At 39.8% G+C, this 19,739-nt stretch overlaps 5 protein-coding genes across 6 annotated transcripts; 1 reads left to right on the top strand and 4 right to left on the bottom strand.

Annotated features, from left to right (window-relative positions):
- Window position 1: 1 nt before the first annotated feature.
- LOC110842560 (ribosome-releasing factor 2, mitochondrial) lies at window positions 2-3,771 on the bottom strand. The gene is made up of 11 exons (XM_022088332.2): window positions 3,379-3,771; window positions 3,112-3,316; window positions 2,933-3,018; window positions 2,421-2,619; window positions 2,079-2,319; window positions 1,684-1,966; window positions 1,413-1,598; window positions 1,208-1,310; window positions 782-1,122; window positions 442-684; window positions 2-334 (listed from the first exon to the last, which is right to left on the bottom strand). The coding sequence occupies exons 1-11, from the start codon at window positions 3,637-3,639 to the stop codon at window positions 173-175; spliced, it is 2,310 nt and encodes a 769-aa protein (XP_021944024.1). The 5' UTR covers window positions 3,640-3,771; the 3' UTR covers window positions 2-172.
- A 102-nt stretch (window positions 3,772-3,873) lies between these two features.
- On the bottom strand, window positions 3,874-5,023 carry LOC110841670. Its single transcript, XM_022087359.2, has 3 exons — window positions 4,849-5,023; window positions 4,647-4,769; window positions 3,874-4,535 (listed from the first exon to the last, which is right to left on the bottom strand). Exons 1-3 carry the CDS (start codon window positions 4,906-4,908, stop codon window positions 3,942-3,944), a joined length of 777 nt encoding a protein of 258 aa, XP_021943051.1. The 5' UTR covers window positions 4,909-5,023; the 3' UTR covers window positions 3,874-3,941.
- Window positions 5,024-5,134: 111 nt separating this feature from the next.
- LOC110861607 (uncharacterized PE-PGRS family protein PE_PGRS46) lies at window positions 5,135-6,402 on the bottom strand. Its single transcript, XM_022110740.2, has 3 exons — window positions 5,848-6,402; window positions 5,683-5,753; window positions 5,135-5,570 (listed from the first exon to the last, which is right to left on the bottom strand). Exons 1-3 carry the CDS (start codon window positions 6,272-6,274, stop codon window positions 5,298-5,300), a joined length of 771 nt encoding a protein of 256 aa, XP_021966432.1. The 5' UTR covers window positions 6,275-6,402; the 3' UTR covers window positions 5,135-5,297.
- A 267-nt stretch (window positions 6,403-6,669) lies between these two features.
- LOC110851100 lies at window positions 6,670-9,955 on the top strand. Its single transcript, XM_022098741.2, has 6 exons — window positions 6,670-6,825; window positions 7,224-7,584; window positions 7,720-8,569; window positions 8,665-8,910; window positions 9,077-9,184; window positions 9,268-9,955. Exons 2-6 carry the CDS (start codon window positions 7,254-7,256, stop codon window positions 9,344-9,346), a joined length of 1,614 nt encoding a protein of 537 aa, XP_021954433.1. The 5' UTR covers window positions 6,670-6,825; window positions 7,224-7,253; the 3' UTR covers window positions 9,347-9,955.
- A 4-nt stretch (window positions 9,956-9,959) lies between these two features.
- Window positions 9,960-19,681, bottom strand: LOC110851068 (brefeldin A-inhibited guanine nucleotide-exchange protein 1). Of its 2 annotated transcripts, XM_035859649.1 has the most exons (33): window positions 19,278-19,681; window positions 18,947-19,200; window positions 18,715-18,861; window positions 17,798-18,629; window positions 17,581-17,714; window positions 17,437-17,463; window positions 17,063-17,199; window positions 16,748-16,982; window positions 16,587-16,665; window positions 16,303-16,425; window positions 16,065-16,214; window positions 15,836-15,962; window positions 15,561-15,720; window positions 15,321-15,478; window positions 14,976-15,217; window positions 14,712-14,866; window positions 14,512-14,640; window positions 14,301-14,433; window positions 14,017-14,214; window positions 13,791-13,918; window positions 13,589-13,713; window positions 13,324-13,494; window positions 13,090-13,262; window positions 12,841-13,001; window positions 12,615-12,755; window positions 12,401-12,520; window positions 12,194-12,329; window positions 11,790-12,088; window positions 11,514-11,648; window positions 11,268-11,420; window positions 11,130-11,190; window positions 10,793-11,010; window positions 9,960-10,667 (listed from the first exon to the last, which is right to left on the bottom strand). In XM_035859649.1, the coding sequence occupies exons 1-33, from the start codon at window positions 19,426-19,428 to the stop codon at window positions 10,482-10,484; spliced, it is 5,778 nt and encodes a 1,925-aa protein (XP_035715542.1). In that variant the 5' UTR covers window positions 19,429-19,681; the 3' UTR covers window positions 9,960-10,481. The 2 variants fall into 2 exon arrangements, with proteins under 2 accessions (XP_035715542.1, XP_021954399.1); XM_022098707.2 differs by lacking the exon at window positions 17,437-17,463.
- Between the last annotated feature and the right edge of the window lie 58 nt (window positions 19,682-19,739).

Here is a 19,739-nt window from a genome sequence, read left to right as displayed (position 1 = left end):
ATATGTTTTAGCGTGTCATTTAATACAATACATGGCCTCATTTGCTGTGTGGGTACTACGGATTGCATATAATGGAGTATTTTTTTGGACACATAAATCTCATGCAAACTATCCGGACCTTACGATGTGTAGTGTAAAGTCATGTTATTTTATTTATTAATGATTAATTATATTAAAATCCTCTTAAAAGCGTCACAATTTTCTGTTCCTCCAATGGATTGACTAATTGGTGATGACTAAAGTGCATCGAGAAGGTCCCCAGACCAGATGAAATGGTACGAAGGATGGTAGAATAGCCAAGAAGTTCACTAAGTGGAGCAGTTCCAGTTATGACCTGTCGTAGATACACAAGAAAATAACTTTACAACCTATTACTCCACTATAATAAATAAATAAATAAATAAACACATAAATACATACTATACGTAGCATGTAGTTTACCTTATTCCCGTGACGCACATCAATAATCTCCAGGACGAACCTTCTCCTATTGAGATCATCCAGAACAACCCTCTGATAATTTTCGTCTACCGTCACCTCCAGTGATACGATGGGTTCTAAGAGGTAAATGTTAGTGTCCTTGATACAGTCTCGGAAACAGGATGCTGACGCAGCCTCAATGATTGTATCAGATGTTCCACGAGTGGTTTCAAACCAATGCAGTGTCACTTCCACGTTAATCATCTACAACGACAAGTCATGGTTAAATTACACATTTATATCATAAATCATAAATCTTTCGTTATTCGCAGAACTAAAGAATTGGTTGCTTCATCCTCACCGGGAAACTAAGCTTTGGTCCAAATCGTAGGACAGAATCTATCCCACTTTGAATATGCTTAATCTGTTTATCAGTCAACATACTCAGGTTCTCTCCCTTCTCTTTGTCTCGTCCTCGATAAATTTTGAGCTTCGAATCCCCCTGTGCAACTGGATTTAACTCCAACTCTATGCAAACAGAATGTTTTTGATCAGCCAGTCTCCTCTCGAATACGGTCCGTTTCATTGCGTGACATGAAATCGTTTCTTTGTAGGCTACTTGGATTTTTCCGAGATCGGCGTCCGCCTTAAAATCGGATTGAAGGCGTTTGTGAATTATGTCAAGATGTAGTTCGCCCATTCCTATATGAAATTCCATACGAAAAGTGTTAACCTGACGATTATTTTATAATTTACACCATCATTATTATTTCGGAAACCAATGCACCTGATAGAATTATTTGGCCACTATCAGGATCTGTGTGCACTTGTAAGCTAGGATCTTCTCGCTTTAGACATTCCAAACCGGCTTCTAACGCTTTTTGTTGACTCTATACACAATACAAAAAGTTGCATAATTAATTGCTGACCAAAATATAACATTGCCACTATATATATTTCAATATTTCATCCTCTGTTTCATGATGACATACAATTGAAGCAGGTTCCACAGAGCAAAAGAAAACGGGTTCTGGTACGTGGACACCACCTAAAACAGCTCCACGACTAGTCGGCCCTTCTTCTCCTCCAGAGTGAACATGTCCAATTTTTCTCAACTTTTTGGAAACTGCAACACTAACAGTATGAGAGGAGGCAAGTGTGTCGCCAGTAATGGTTTCCTGTAATAATGCCAACCCATTTTATATATAACTATTTATTCGACCACGCACAATAATGTCAGTTTGAACTACTTCTATTATTAACCTTGAGTCCTGATACGATCACAACTTCGCCTAGAAGAGCTTCTCCAGTTTCTTGAAGCTCTTCAGCCATAGGAAGGTAAACCTTGCTGATTTTCTCGTGCTTTCCACGACTTACATTGTATACTTTTTGACCTGATTGGATGGTGCCAGTAAATACTCTGAGGAACGTAAGGGGTCCAAGTTGCGGGTCGTGCATTGTTTTAAATGCAAATGAGCAGAGCTCCGACCCATAAGCTGAGAGGACCGGATCACGAGTGATACCTTCAGATGGGTGTGGACAGTAGCTGCGGCGATAAGCAACAAGCAACGATGGGTCAGATCAGAGCCACAAAACCAAACTTTTACAAGTACAAATCCACAGTATTGTACAGATAGCTGTGCTTAAGTATATTATACCGAAGGATTCCATCCATTAGGGGTTGAACTCCCACATTTTTATATGAACTTCCGAGCAGGACGGGCACTCCTTTGCTGGACAGGGTTACCCTCCTTACTGCGCTGTGAAGTTCTGCGGAAGACACGTCATCAACTGATTCATTCTCAATGATATGATCCGCCAGTTTGGAGTCCAAATCTGCCACGAGGTCAACCAGTTGGGCCCTTCTTTTCTTCCATTCCACATCATTGGCTACATCAACTGCATAATTAATGTGCAAATATTTAATTAATCGTAAGAGAAGGTGGTCGACTTATGCCAATATAATGTGGTTAATTGTTACTTAATATATGTATTTTTACCCGAGCTAATATTGGCCCCTTTACTGTCCGAAAAAATTAGTCTTCTTAACTCAATCAAATCGACAATTCCTCGCAGACCAGAACCAGAACCTTGTCGTTCATGTTGCACATTCTCGTAAAAAGGGAACTGAAGCAGAATTGGAGTGCATTTCAATTTGGAAGATATAGAATCCAAACTATGTTCAATGGAGGATGTTTTCTAGAAATAAAATATTACCATAATCAAGGCGATATACAATTATCGTGGTTATCTGGATCAAGTAGAGTTTTCGCAACCCACCAACATCTAACTAAATTTTTCGGAAAGAAACTCGGGAAAATTTTGTACATACAATATTTTTATGCACATATCATTGTTAACAAAATTTGCAAAACGCTATTGTGTGGGACGACGTTTAATGTTGACTTTGATGAATTATTTAGTACTCTTTATACAGTGATAAAGTGTCAAATAATCTTCGAAGTTGATGGGAATAAGTAAAGTCAAGTCAAATGAAATATGAATTTAGTACCTTGTCCATTTTATTGAGATAAATTAATTTTGGAAGATTATACTGTGCTGCTTGTCTCCAAACTGTCAGTGTTTGAGCCTCCACTCCTGCGAAAAAAATATTTTTTCAAACTAATTTCTCACTGAGAATGAGTTAAAATTAGATATATAATTTAATTAAAAAATTAGAAAAGCATATACCGGCCGATGCATCTAAAATGGTCACCGCTGAGTCTACAACTCTTAAGCTTCGCTGGACCTCAAAGGTGAAGTCGACATGACCAGGCGTGTCAATCAGATTTACTTTGTAACCCTTCCACGGAAAAGACACGACCGCGGATTGGATTGTGATTCCGCGTTCCCTTTCTTGAGGTAGGAAATCTGTCACAGTGTCGCCATGATGGACCTAAAAACAATTGAAACATTCAGATGGTCTGTGGGCTAGTGGACGTGATAGGTTTTGCTGACCTCACCAGGGGCTCCTATGACGCCCGAGTAGTACAAGAACCGCTCTGTTGTGGTCGTCTTTCCAGCATCGATGTGAGCCATAATCCCGACATTTCTGGTGCGAAGATGGTCCTCAGGCCCCTTGGAAGAACTGTCACCGCCGCTCGACTTGCCTGTCACGGTCACCTTCCTCCTTCGTCCCCATTGCGCCAAAACAGGGACAAATGACGAAACCCCAGTTCGGTGACCACTGGCCAACGATAAGGATCGGTGCATTATCATGTCACTATGATCGGTCAGTGTATAAAAAGAAAGATTTTCATTATAATTTATGCAAAGTTTGAATGGTATGAATTTGTTTCGGCAAAATAGTACAAAAACATTTCTTGAACACGTGTGGCGCTCTGGAATGGAACTGCCCAACTAACCCCAGCCACTAAACCCTTGCACGCAGTAGAACTGAACGCTATAGAACTGAACAAAGTTCCATGCAAAATGAAAATTCGATCGTAGCAATTTCATTTAATATTTAAAATGATAATTTATTTTAGGTTGATAGATATTAATAGTTAACATATGATCATTTATCCTGCTGCACTTGCTGTAACAACTATGCTGGGAGCCTGGGTCGCCACCACCTTTTGTCCAATCATGTACTTCTCAATGGTCGGAGCTAAGGTGGCTGTCATCGAAGGAACGACTGCTGCTGCTGCTGTGGCCGATTGTGGTCCGGTGACGGCGACCGCAGCAAGGACAGCTGTTGTGACCGCTTTTGTGGCGTCTTCATCCTCATCGTCATCGTCATCGGGATCCTTTGTGGTCAGTTTTGTGGTTGTGGGTGTGGTCGAGGGAGTGGTAGGCCAAGTGCCAGGGTTCTTGCCTAGCGCAGAGTCCACCAGGGCCTGTGCCATTTGCGTTTGCGAGGGTGGGAAAAAGTTGACGGTAGACTGGAAAACTTTGTCCGGGTTGAGTGTCCCCACACCCGTCAAAATTCCGTAAATGCCGTTTACAATATTGAAAGGGGATGGGCCCTGAGTGGTCGACGGCGTAGTTTCCTCATCATCCTCTTCGTCCTCGTCCAGGGGGGCTTGTCTCGGTTGGAAGAACGCTCCTGACCCTGCCTTCACCTTTTTATTGAGTAACTCTACGTCCACTGCACGGTGCAAGTTCATCTTAAACTATAAGACGTAGTATTAAAAAAATTACAAAATCGTAGTGACACCCCATGATCACCTCTGTGTCTCGCCGCCATCACCATTCTGATAATAAATACTGCTTTAACGACGCACCTGCTCCGCGAAGGACTCCGATACACCGTAGTAACGGATCAAATTGTGCTTAAAAGTGTCGAAAACTGCTTCTTGCTCTTCGTTCAACCCTGCAAAATGTTCACCCCTGTTCCATGGCTTTCCCTATGCACGCAATTGTATATAAATATTTGCTACATTAATTACAATCACTACTGTATGATTCTTATCCTTAGAGTCTTACATGGATCAGAGGCAAAATGAGAAGGGTCCCAAATACTAACAAGTAGACCTTTACTTCCATCCCGATTTTGAACGAATATGAGATATGACAATTCGATAAGTTAACCCAAGAAAGGTAAAATAGGTAGATGGACCGACGTTCATTCAGATATGTACAACAATAGGTCGGTGGTGCGAAGGTATGGTGATATGAAGAGGGCAACCACCGAATAAATGAGACAAGTGCTACTTATACGAATACGACCAGCACACTATTAATTAAATATTAACCTAATTATTGCATTAAGTACAGGGCGGACACATATATTAGTAAATGTTTATTTGACAATCAACCTTTTATTTGTTTAAACTTGTCTAACTTCTACAAGTTACCTAAATTTCGCGAGGACGAATATATTTAATACATACATGATGATTGATTACTATGCACTAAACTAGCATGAGGATGGATCAGAATTTGCGATCGAATGAGTTTTGAACCTGTTGGTTAAATCTTGGGTCGTTCAGTCGTCCTCCCCCAATTTGTAAACCATCATTCAGGTTGAAAGATGCTGCCCCGGCTGCACTCTTGTGAATGGGTCCCACGTCGATGGCCGCTGAGCCGGCGATGGCCTTCGAAAAAGATCCTCCCAGAGCGTGAAGGAAGCCTCCGGGTGAGAGAGACCCTTGGATGAACGCAATGATGAGCAAAATTAAGATGCCTCCCCCCACAATCACGATGACCTGTGAGGAGATAAATTATTTGAACACTTTGCTTAATTCCGTTGGGGAATATGGCATAAAATATGATTTATTTATATGACGAAGTTTTTTTTATATTCAAAAAGGTACACACCTTTTCAATGATGGGATAGTAAGGCCCGATTCCTCCAAATCCAGCTCCAGCGTCCAAATTGAGATGCAAGCCTGAATTGATTTCAACCATTATTAGCATTTTGTTCTATCCAACTCTATAATTTAAGCATGCCATCTTCTTTACCCTCTAATGGTCTTATCGTACCTTTTCCAAATCCGCCTCCCCATGGCAAGTATGGAAATCCACCACCGCCAATTCCGCCAATTCCACCAACTCCACCAGGACCACCAACTGCTGGGGGTGGTGGATAGTTGTAACCTGCAGCCCTGGCTCCTCCTACCCCTCCTCCGAGGGCCCCACTTCCCAGATAACTAGCAGCAGCAGCAGCCAGGGCAGGATTGTCGCCCAGCGCCTTAGCGATAGTGGCAGCGATGATATCATTTTCTGACCCCCCAGCAGCAGCAGCAGCTCCACCCCCATCTGTAGCTTGGGCTGACTGGACCACCGTGGTTGTTGTTCCAGAAGCATCCGTTTCGCTCGTGCTCGCATGGGCAACTTGGACCCCTTCCCCCCCGACGGAAGTGATGGCGACGAGGGCCAGGACTACCAAAACTGCACTCTTGAGACCCATTATGACCCACTGACGCTGGGTGTGGTTATATATTTATAGTTTTGTAAATGAAAATCGGGAAAGGTTGGTTGAGATGGACCGATCTGTAGACGAGCAGAGGCTTGTAGAGGGACTGAGAAACTTGGGAGTTGTTCAAGATGAAGATCTTTTGGAGAAGCGAGAATGCAAGGCAGGAGGCAGCCGTGATTGACCTCTTATCTTGAAACCCAAATTAATGTAAATGGCCCAAAGTGGAATCACCGAGTTGAGGTTTGTCAACATCACCGCTTTGCATAAAAATGGTGACCTTCATGTTATATTATACAAAGTCTATATCATAATCATGAATCATGCTACACGATACACGCTGCATGCACATCAAACTCAGGAACGTTTCGTGGTCTCAAGTGGCCCCGTGATGCGGCCAGTATCTCAGCCAACCCAGCTCCATGGACGATTCGATTTCAACCCGGCAGGCAAGCAAGCAGGATTCTCCATTCATTCTTTGTCTGCAGTGAGTCGAGTTCTGTCCTGTCCTGGTTCGGATGAATTCTTGAGTCCCACACAAGCAAGTAAGTTATTATAAATCAATCAATCTTTGTTCAATTGAGCCCATTATAAATTAATTAGCTGGCAGTATTGCAGGGTCGTACTATACACTATATGTACCTTAGTCCGATAGATAGGGAAAGGACTATTCGCTTGTAGATAAGACGATGTTAATTTAGTTAGCTAGTTCACGTGACGAGCCCCTGCTGCCTTTAATATTTGGAGTGATCCAGAAGGGCTCCCTAAACTGTAGATTCCTCGCAGTCGCAAGCTCTATGCGATTTTAATTTAAAATTTTTGAAGTTGGTTTACGCTTCGGTTATTTGAGTTAAGGAACCACAAATTAGCAAAGCAAATGTACTTTTTAATTTGCTATATACATAACACGTCTATATTATATTGTATACTATTGGTTTTATAGTTGTAGTGTGTGGATGATTTTTGAATGTGAATGGGGCAGACGTCATCCACCGCCTGTATGAGTTCAACAACTGTATCATCTTCTTCCTCTTCTGACCCTGATTCTGGTGACGATTCCCCGCAGTCTTCTGTCCCGTCATCCTCTCGACCTGTAGTCCGCTCTCATAGAAGATCGCTGCGTACAATTCAATCCGACAATTCGGAAACTTCTGACGACAACTCGGGCGACTCTTCACCTCATCGAATCTCATTCTCTTCTGACGAAGAGTCTAACGTAGAGGGAGGCCAGCAGTTGCCTGTTCCAAGGTCACTTTCAGGGAGTCATACTCTGTCGTCTTCGTCATCATCATTAAGCAGTTCTGGTGAGCTTTCAGTCTTAATAAAATTGTATTTTAATTTTGTTTAATATCTCATCAGACTCAGGATTTCTTGACGTATAAGTAACGTTAGTGTCCGTTTAGAGTGATAACTAATAAGTGTCAACTAATCTTTATCAGACTCAGATAACGACTTCTCCGTAACCATGCCATCAAGCACTGTGGACGACGGAGCAAACAGCCAACAAAGGACAGGGCGCGTCCGACGAGCTCCGCGTCGACTTGTATCTGCTGCTTCAGATGAGGGTGTGTTTGAACCACCAACCGTCAATCTACAGAGACCACCAGCAACTGCGATCCGGGTTCGAGGTAGACCTCGAGGAAGGCGTCCAACCGCTCCAAGGGCAATAATTGCCGTGCAACGAACTCCGTCTCCACGACTCGCCCCGAGTGCTGCAGCTACGGTCACCACTACTATGGCAAGTTCTGCTCCAATTCCTGCTAATCCTGTCAACAATGGCATAGGGATGATGCAAAGGTTGTTATCTGTTGCATCGTCCGTCATCAATCAACAAGCTGCTGCTGCGGCTGTACGTGCTATTCCGTCAACTGGTCCGGCTGTGAATGTAGTCGCACCCCCAGACCCACCAATAACTGCTACTACTTCTTCTACAGCAGCAGCAGTAGGAAATGTTAACGCGGCTGTATCATATTTCGAATGTGTCGTGTGCCTTGAAAATTTGGACTCGCCAGCGACAATCTTGGAACCACTCCCAAGAACGGCGGTTTCAAACCAAGAGCTTGTCATCCATATTCAAAATCTTGGTATTATACCGAACTCTGCTGCTGGTGCTAGTGGGGGTGGTCCAGTTCAAGTTCAGGTGCAATCTCCTCCTACCGTCCGACGAAGAACTGCTGCTGAAAAACGAGAGACTGCTCTGGCTGAGGTTGATCCACGTGAGATTTGTGCTACAAATTGCGGTCACATGTATCACAAGTACTGTATTCAAAAGTGGTTTAATGAACAGGGGTAAGCAAAATATTTTAATCGAGTTCGACTAATATATTTCACATGACACGACCATGATGATTCATTAGTTACGTTGTTCCTGTATTCTCATTTAGTCGCAAAACGTGTCCTAGTTGCCGAAAGAATGTGGGCACCAAGATGATTCGATTATTCCCAAATGTTGCACAAGATGCTCCAGGCCAAATGGCATCGCGAACAGGACTCGGTGACGCAGATGTTGCGACTACTAGTACAACGGATGGGAGCGGAGGTGTGGTCGTTGGTGCGCCAAGACGAATGCCTAGGTCTGGTTGCGGAAATGCAGCTTGTGCGGATCTTGTCACGATCCATGGAACGTTGGTGTAAGTCTACATATGTATATAGCCCGTATTAGTTATGACGCGAATGATACTACGCATATATATATATATATATATATGCGTAGTATCATTCATATTTCATATTCATTCAGAATATATTCTATGTCTTACTTGTACACTATGCTAATTCAGGCCTATTTCTTCATAGGTCTGACTACAACGCGTTGCGCGAACTCTACAATACAGCCAAAGATGATTTGGAGGTTCGCAAAGCTGAGATTGCAAGTCTTCAGGATGGGTATGATAACCGGGGCCGGTAAGTCGAAAGGGTTCTAAACCAATAATGACGTTACGTTGTCTTCAATATCATTTGAATTTTTTTGTATAAAATGTGTTTAGGGAGTTGGACGATCTCAGGAATTCTGGTGCTGCTGCTGCTAACAATGAACATGCATCAAAACGTCCTCGTCGTCGCTAAACTTTAATTAATCTCTATTTACTCATTTATTCACTCTTTGTTCATTTTGGTTAATATTATATTCAAATGTGGCAGCAAATGGATTTGTGGCATTGGTTTTATTTTTACGAACACCTCTGCTGAATCTATTACTAAAGTATTCCTTCATTTATCTTTTTTGCCTTAATTCAGGTATATCTACTTTTAGTATTACTTTTGTCCATAACATATAATTATATAACTTGCAAAAATGTTGTTTAATTCATTGGAGTATAAATTGAATTATATCTCTTAGTTTATACGTAAGTACTATTTATTATTACTACATGCTAACTTTTACATTTTTTCAAATAACTTCTTAAAAATGATTACTCTATTTAATCTTTTGAACTGTAAATGTGCCATTTTTGAAGTTAGGACTGTTACTTGGAAGAAGAAAAGTTGATTGATTCTGTGTATTACAATATTAATTTATACTTTTGGTGATAAAAAGGGTGCAAAATATGACTCTGTTGATGCGTGTACGTTCAGATATGTATACTCATGTGACGTCTATCACCTACCACAATATTTACATTACATTCTGATGTCAAGACTGATGATGAAACAAATAAACGCTTATTAAAAATATCTGTATCATTGTCAACAGCACCATGTTTATTTTTGTATTAGCAATCAATTGATGTCAACATCAACTCTACTACAACACGTAAACACCTAGCACTATTTAAATATTATGTAGTTTGGACTATACGTACTAATACAGTTTCATGAAATATATATGCATATTTGCTTTTAAATTTTTTAATATTAAATGCACATTTCGGAATGTAATATGTGGAAAACGCATCACGCAATTGTTAAAACTTTCATTTGGTGGATTACAATATGATAAAATTATAAGGCAACACTTCCGATAGTGATTAAAAATTCAAACTATTCACTAATTATACTAGCCTGCGCATAAATGTATACACATATCCTACAATAGAGTTAATTGCTTAATTAATTACTAACCTATGGTCGTTTGCACCAGATACACAGAAGTTATTAACATTAAAGCATCGTTTCGATTCGATTATTATCCTCCTCGTCAAAGGGAAGTGAGAAGGTCAATTGTTCTCCGCAATGGGGGATGATAATTCTCTGCTGAAGGTCAGTTCACTCCTTGGCTACTTCCACTACTCGACTGGGCCGGTGGGGACAATAAGGGTTGACAAATCCCAAAAGCAGGTCCAAGACGGAGAAAGTATTTTCTTAATACGGCCTTCAACTCTGCCTTCAATTCGATACATATCATGTCACAAAGGTATGGGTAATAGTGGGCCGTGTGGGTTTTGAACTGAGTGCAGAGAAATAAGAAATCAATATAATATCAACAAATACATCCATACATATGTATTATGGGGTAAATATTATAAAGTATATTGCTTGAATACATCAGAAACTGTTAAGACCATTAATTACCCTATCTTCCGGAAGTTTCAACACTTTGGTGAGGCAAAGTAAGAGGAGATTCGTCCAAGTGTCACGGTGTGCATTGGACGGAAGGGAGACAAAATATTCCAAAGCTCCTTTACAAGTCGTTATCAATCTGGTCTCAATCTCTTCAAAACCTTGTAATCGCGCGTCATCTAAATACATTCTAAACAGTATACGGAGTGATGTCGCCAAACTTTGAGTTTCTGAAAAATAAATGGACACATAAACTTTACTTCCACAAAAAAAAACCTTGATTTCTGTTATTGCTGGATTTTATTACTCATATTATTTATACTTAAGACAAGTGTACAGCAAAGCTCACCTTGCGCAATAAGATTTGGTTTAGCCTGGCCCTTGAATCCAGCTTTCCACAACATGTTCCTCTACAACATGAAAGTTAAACAATGTTTGGCAAGTTGATTTGACTAGGAATACATAAAACTGTGTTTTAATAAATTACTTGGTCATTGTCCAAATTGAACTTTGTTGAAAACTTATGGGATTCTGTTAGCGAGTCGAGAATGGCAAATAGGTTTTCTGACGTTAAGAATTGGTACATCCCTTGTTCCTCTCGTTGTTGCTCACATCCCATCAACTTTTCAGACACATCTGCCTGCTCGAACGAATAATGATTTTTTGTATACCACCTCAATTAACAACATTTTCAACTTTTATGAAAATACTTATCGTCAAGTCAGTAACTCACTTGGGCTAACGCCAAATTTTCCGCATCTTCACGTTTTGACGTAGCCGGAAAAAATATTACATTGTCCACAGTTTGAATCAATTCCAATTGAACGGAACATTTGATGATTAGGGTAGAAAATATCTTCTCATCATTCTGCATTATTATTATTATGATTATGATTATTGTCAAAAACATTAGTCAAATGCAGCCATTAGCTATTGCTGTTCTACAACACTTATTACTTATCTATATAATACTATTATACTGTTTATACTATTTAATTTAAATGCTCACAGTTTTAATTGGCGATGAATTACGACCAGGTCCTATCAACCCGTCCAGACTTGATTGTCTTCTCAACTCTTCAGGCTTCTTCTCATTTACATGATTTGAAACCACTTGGTCAGGGGTGGAAGAAGAGTTAGAAGTCTTGGACGGTTTCCAGGTAAGGAGGGATTCTGGACGAGTAAAGGCGAAAATAGTTTTCAAAAAGTTACATGTTGAATTCCAAGCGGCAGGGGTAAACTTTGATCCACTAGAAATCACCATGTGTTCAAAACAATGCGTCCCTGAGCGAGCGAGTTGTTCATGATCTGCGGGAGCAATCAATGGTAATAGTCACTTGAAATACAAAATCAGCGTAACGTATGTATAGTCTCAACAGAAGTATTGTTGTGCATATATATTCCCAACAATACCTTGGGTAATGCACCATTGCAACTGTACAAAAATATCGTCCATGAGGAGGGGTCCAAGAATTTCATAATATTGGGTGAACACATCAACAATTGCAAACAGGGCATGGTTACACGTAGTCGTCATCCATTCGGCTTTCTATATATGCACAGTTTACCCTAAATTTACATACTTTCGCACATGTTATGTACGTTATTTGACGTGCATACCTCATGATGCTGCTCGGGAAGTTTCATATTGTCAAAAATTCTAAATAGAATTTGAAACAGATCCTTCCACCAATGTCGTTGGAATGACTCTCCGTACGTTTTGATGATTTCAAACATTACCTGAAAATGATCGAATCCATTCAAGATAAATCACGCATCAATAAAAATTACCCATTACCCTTGATGCTACGTAAAATTTTAAAATGTTGCTCACCGTCAAAGCTCTCGTTCGAACATCCAACTTACATCGATTCACGATACAAGACAGTTCGAATAAAATTGGAAACCAGCCTCTCACCCAGATGCGGTCCTCCTCTGCTACCGTAATTTCATCCATACTATGTTCGATGAGCAACTAGTAACAAAGATTCGATTTTATCATGCTCGTGCATATTTAATTAATAAACTATGCTATTAAGATCTGTTACGGAATCCCTTACGTGTGGCTTTTCATGAACATATTTGGCACAATGTCGTATGAGTCGAATTGCTTCCATACTAATGTCGGGGAAGTTGGCATTGCACGCAAACTCTGACAAGCACTTTACGGCGTCTTGGAACGAATCCACAAGGACGACTTGACTTTTTTCATATAAATCTCCTGTATAATAAGCAATAAATTGTAAATAATAAATAAATAAATAAATCCAATACAAGCAGTACATGTAGTGAAGGTATTTTATACTCACCAATAATTTTGTTGGTAGTTTGAAAAGCCATTTCAACAATATTTGAATCGAAATCAGACGCTGCGAGATGGAACACGCTAAATATATTTTTCCATCCGGAACGAATCTTCCCAGACTGCGAGTTCACCATTTGTGTAATGCACCGAACAACCATGTCACGAATTCCTGGAGATCTAAATATAGGGATATAATTAGTAACAAAAACAATTATAGATTTTCAGTGTTCACACTCACTGATTTTTCTTCATGATAACTTCAAAGGGTCGTAAAAAGTCTTTCTGAAAACGGAAGTTAGCAAATTCTCCCTTTTCAATAAACTTCATGGAAAGTTGTCGAAGAGAGTCAATAGCAAAAAAGGAAACTTCTTCATTGGCGGAACATCCCACGCGGTTAAAATGTTCGCCCCTGTACGATAGCCAAACAAATATAATACTTAACTTTAAAGGAAGTGATCGTATCAAATGTAGGTCTGCAAAATGCCAGAACCTACAGTACTTACAATACTTCCCAAATTCGAGACCATTGGAGACGAATGCGACCCATGTTGTAGTATGAGATTTCAACCAGCTTTTGCAAGCTAAACATTCGAGGGTGAGTGGGATGAGCCAGTTCATCAGAAGATACCTACATAGAAATTTATGGTTTATTAACATTATGTTGAAAGAGAGCATGCAAACATTACGAAATATAAATGTGCATACGTGACACAAGGCCTTGACAAAGTCCACGATAGCATCCCCATCCAGTCGGGTAGATCCAGTGAATATTCTGTCCACTGCAACCACCACACTTTGAGAGCTCGTTTCACCAATAGATTCTTTGACACTTGCTGATGAGTTGTAAAGAAATAGTAGCACATATAGGTTAATGAAATTACAGAGACCACATTACAAATTGCAAGACACGATAAGTATAACTCTGTCTTACGATCTAACGAGTTCAAATTAAGCGACATTGGATCATGGGATGTGTCAACGGTGGCTGTCCCAGCAAGAGCAGCCCAGGTGAGGGCAGATTTCGACGCAGCGTCTTTAACTGAACGATGACCTGCACCTGCAAGTTGGGCCAACTCAAGTTGTGAAATACACTTTAAAATGTCCAACCATGCACTCATCAGATAATTCCCTGCAAGCAAAAATAATAATTCATTAAAAACTCATGATAACTTAATTAATCAAAGCCAATAATTGTATTTAGATTTACGCGTTTACCTTCTGTTTGAGCAACTGTAATAAGTGTCTTAATTGTATTGATATTTTTCGTTTTCATTTCGACAATTTGCGAGTTGCTCGCAGTGAGAAGGGTGAACCTTGCAAGGGCTTGAATGTAGGCGTCTCGCTCGAGCTGCAAAACACACACATTGAGAGTACTTGATTCGTGTACACAGAAATATCAATATTCTCTGGTTGCTAAATTGCTTACTCTCATATGGAAAATGCAGGCGATATGAATGGCACACCGCATCCCATCCAAACACGGATGAGAAATTTCTGGATCATCGCAATCCTGAAGTCCGACGCTAAATGCAGCTAGAAATGGAGTCCACGCCAACTACGTCAATAGTATACGGTCATACAACACAATTACTTAAATTTAACGCAATATCCGAACTAGAAACTTACTTTAAACATGGGTTTTACATGTTCTAAATGTTTTGCAGAAGTAAAACTTGACTGAACATGGCTGACAGACTCCATCAAACTCTTGGCGGTAGCAGCAAGCTCTTCCATTTCCATGTTGTACAATAATCGACGTTTTTTATCATTCGGAAGGTTATCTAGATTTTCAATTAATCAATTAATCAATTAATTAATCAATTAATTTGCCTGACATTATTGATGAGCTATACGTAAATAGTACGAAAGTCTTTCAGCTCAATCACATACTTGATGACTTTCCCAATTTTGCCGACCCTTTCATCTTTATCTCATTCCCAGCAATTTCATCGTAAATTTGTGAAAGATATTCTTCAGGGAGATCCCGACTGTCGTTAATTCCTCGATTCATTTTGACGTACTGCTCCTTTGTCATTTTATGCTTCACTTGTGGGCTGTGCAAATCTGTAGTGAGCATGATGATGGAGTAAGCGAGAACATATGCTGTGTCTGCACTGGCAAAAACGCCCAAACTAAATAATGCGTAACGCACACATAAAAAATTACCATTGAGTTATTAACCATGAATTTAAACCATGTATCATGAATTATTCTTTTAATAATTCTACAGCATACTTAGGATTGCATTCGCAATATCTGCTTGCAAATTTTTCCATTAATCTGTCGATCTTCTGCGCTTCCCCAGGAAGCCGGAACCCTTCAAGAAACAGGCGTAGCCCTGTGACGAAATCCTTTTCTTTAAAATCCATCTGGTCCACGTAGGCGTACATCACCTGAAAATAAACAGTTGTTGGGGTATCCAGTTGTCTACTTCGTCTAGCCGTCGTCAAAATCATTCTACCTCATACTACTCACTTGTTTATGAAACTTATCCGGATCTCCTAGAAATTCTCCAACCACGGTTTTGTCGAGGCGTTCATCAGTGTGGAAAAAATATGCAACTTCTTCTGCCGTTTCGCCCAATAGTTTACTCTCTTGAAGGAAAATCAAACCTCGCTTTGGCTTCCGGTTGAATCTGGTTAAGTATGAATACATAAATGAATGAATTTATACATATAATAAATAAACGCATTGTCAGGGACATGTCTATAAATTTTCGTATTATAAGCTTTCATATGTAAATAACATACAAGTATGTCCCATGCTCCCAAATGTCTTTTTGCTGCTTCATAGCTTCAAATTGTTCAGGATTGTACTCTGACTCCACCTTACGTAGGTTTTCCACCTCCTCTTCGTGCATTTTATCATGACCTCCATCTAAACCAACGTCAAAAAATAATCAAATATGTTTTACAAAAATTATTCTTACACTCCACAAATAACTTGTCTATTTGTACATTACGACAAAGTACTACTCACCCAGATTCGATTGACTGCCAGAACTAACATACAGAGATTGAGACCATTCAACCATGCATTGTAAAATGCCGACGAGACCTTCAATTCCTTTCACGCGCATCGCTTTTTCCTGAAAACCATTGCTTCCAACAAGGTCGACTGCTTGTCGACCTGGTACACAAAGGGTCAGTCATTTCATACTATAGCCTATGCTAACATGCATTATATTTGTTACTATAATTTTCATGTGTGTATCCACCTTGTGCAATTTTACTCAAATCGTTGACAAGTCTTTCAAAAATGTTTGCGGCAGAGAGATCACAATCATAGTTAACGTAAAGGTCCACAATACACTGAGCGTCCCCACATATTCTAGTGAGTGCTGAAATTACATATTAAGACACAGGATAGATTATGTTATCTTTTAACAGCGTGTTAAATTATGTACATTTTGATGATCAGTGTTATTTGTGAATTAAAGTACTTAACTAATGATCTTATGTTCAAAATAAATTTATTCGTATAGTAATATTTAGTCCTGACCTTGCACCGCCAGCCATTTGTGTTCAAAAGAAGACCCAGCAGATTCGACCAGAGGCAATAGAATTTCTTTAAAAAATACCTAACAATAAATATAAATTATGTTGTATTGATTTCCAAATGTATATCCAAAAAGTAAAAGTATAATAAAAAATCCAGCTCACTTCAATTTGCATCTTTAAATGAATCTTAAAATTAGCTAAAAGGGCCAAAAATATGGCGAGTGTGAGCTGAAAGACTTCAGGAACGGAGGAAACTCCATTTTTGGACAAAGCCACACACAAGTATTGGCGAATAGCTGTGATAAAGACGGGATTCGATTTGAAAACGTCCCCCGCATTTTGAACAATGGACAATAGAAGTTGCAGTGACAAGACTTTAGATCGTAATTCATGGGATCTGGAATTAAATAGAGTTAATATGATCACTGACTAACTATTACATAATGACTTGCTTGTGTTATCTTTATTTTGGCTTACTTTGGGTCTGGGATCCCATCAGGGAGTGGTTTCATAGACAATTTGCATAGTGCTCGGAACACTAAAAACGCGTCTTTTTGTAGAATATGGACAAAGTTGGCATTCGCATCATTGTCTCCTGAATTTTCCATGCTTTCCTGCAATCAATAATATTCTAATATAACTTCAAATTACAAAGTTTATCTATATGCACTTTGTTAACTGTTGTACTAATTTATTAATTTGTAAATTGTCAAACACTAATAGCAAAACATTTTGCAAAAACCTTTATAGAAAAACAATATAAAGCAAGTAAAAAACAAAATCAACTCAAATAAAAACTCAACAAACCACTAAAAACCAAACTTTATATTAGAGTGTAATTTAATGGTCACCTTTACATCCATCATCATCCGAAAATACTACCAGAAGATTGACGAAATGACAGACAAAAGAATGAACAAGAAATGTTATTCAAATTGTTGAGAATGCTAAAATTAATCTAACAGTATTGGTTCAATGTTGTCTTTTATCTGTACCTGAGAAGGCACTCTGGTGATGGTGGGAGTGGTTGGGCTGGATAGCACATGATTACTGTTAACAACCAGTTCTTCTGACTGTGAAGACGGCGAAGGAGATTGTGGAGGATGATCGAACCGCTGGTCGGATTTAACTAGAATGCATTTTTAAAATTGGTCAAAATCTCAAAGAACTCAAACCCAGTATTAACAACATAAACTTTGTGAACGAACATACCATTTTCTTCGAGGATGTTACTCAACAAATTCTGGGCAATTTGTTGAGGAGATTTTTCAAACGACGGTGAAACGATATCAACTTGCTTATCTTCAAGTTTCTCTTCTTGTTGTTGATCAGGTAAAATTGGAGATTCGACTGTCGTTGGCGTAACTTCATCAGCAACGCCAATCGTTTTCTCCTCCTCCTCCGCTCCTGCTCCCATCCCAACAACGGTTTCTTCACTGTCTTCTGACGAAGATTCAATCCCATTTTGTGCTGCCACTTCGAGTTCTTTCACCACCCTCTGCTGTCCCTCTTTATCACCCCCGCACGCTTTACCAGACTCCATTGGTCGTGCATCATCATTGGTGTCAACAACGGCATTGTTGTTGTTGAATTCGTTGGTGATTTCTAAATCATCTCCTTTGTCATCATGCTTCTTTTGAAATGCTTCTTTTTTTTCCTCGCCTTCTTCCTGTTCTACAGGTGATGATGAAATGGAAGAAACTTTAACTTTCACTTCCTCTGTATGAGGTACGACCACCGGTGTCCTGCTGCCATTTGTAAGTTGTTCCTCTTGGTGATTAGTATTGTCCCCACCTTCTTTGCTTGATCCCTCCCCTTCTTGTGACGCAACACTATTTTGACTCTGCGACAAACGACTCAGGGAATCCTGACTCTCCATTCGGGCAAAAACCACATTGAGCATTTGCGTTAGAGTTGCTCTCGCAGTGGTTTGATTGATCAAATTCTTACTGGCTAAATAAATATTGTAGCAGGTTCGCACAGTGAGCAATACGGTTCCCTCATGAATTTCGACATGTTGCGAAGTCATGACGGTGAGTAAGGCCTAATAAAACACGCAATACACGTTTAATATAAGGTATTGCATACATAAAACTAAAATGTTCACACTGAAATGAACGAGATATTACTTTAATGATTTGAAGTTGAACTCCTTCATCCGTATTGGGACCCACAAAACAACCACAAATCGTTTCCACGATTCTATCAATCAGTTTTTTTGAGGGATTTGTCGAATCGGAGCAGTTTCCAGTAAGATGACCATATGCAATCAATTTCTACAAAATAGAGACGATTTTTTATACTCTGTATGTAACTCCGAAATATATAAATAGAAACCCAATATATTTGTACGTATCGTACCTGAAGACAGTCCAAAGCAGTGACCACTATCCTTGGCGTTTTACTTTGGCAGGCGAGTTCAAAGGGAAGAAAGTACTTTTCCGAATCAATGGGAAGGGAATTATTATCCGACCTGGGAAGAGGAAGGGCTGTAGAGGATCCCCCTCCTACATCTCCTCCCGCCTCCCCCTTGGCTACATTGACAGCAGTCGGGGTAGTTAAAGTTGTGGACCCATCCGATTGTTGTTGATGTACGAGAGCCCCCTTGATCTCTTCTGTTATTTAAACCAAAAATTCAACAACATTAGTAATGAATTACCAGGATTACAAATTAAACACATAAATTACTTACCCAATGCCACCTCACATGCCCTTTTAAGCTGAGCATGGTGTGACTTTTTAATTTCACGATCGCTAAGAATCTTTTCCAATGCGCGGATCATAAACATTTCGCCAGTGCAAGATAATCCACTGCTGATACTTCTCTTGGTGGGGATGACCATGTTTAGACGACCCAGTCGTGCATAGATGGTAACGATTCCATCATCGCCGTTTCCAAATGAGAACAAGACTTTTATAAATTAACAATTTCAGCTGCACCTGCACGGTCACACCAATTCCCATTCACAGATTACAGTGATCGAGTGTTATTATGGACGAGGTGTGGTGGTGGTACTACTACCGGGAGTAAATGTTAATTGATCATTTAATTGCCTTCGGTTTATAAACGTGTGACTTGTCAGCAGATTGTGAATTAAAAAATGAGTAAGAAATCGCTGCTGTCAAATTGTCCCTTTGTACACCGCCAAAGTCA

Source organism: Folsomia candida, unplaced genomic scaffold (assembly GCF_002217175.1).
Source record: "Folsomia candida strain VU population unplaced genomic scaffold, ASM221717v1 Fcan01_Sc001, whole genome shotgun sequence".
Lineage (NCBI taxonomy): Eukaryota > Metazoa > Arthropoda > Collembola > Entomobryomorpha > Isotomidae > Folsomia > Folsomia candida.
The sequence above is the reverse complement of the archived record's forward strand: the minus strand, read 5'-3'. Positions and strand labels throughout refer to the sequence as shown.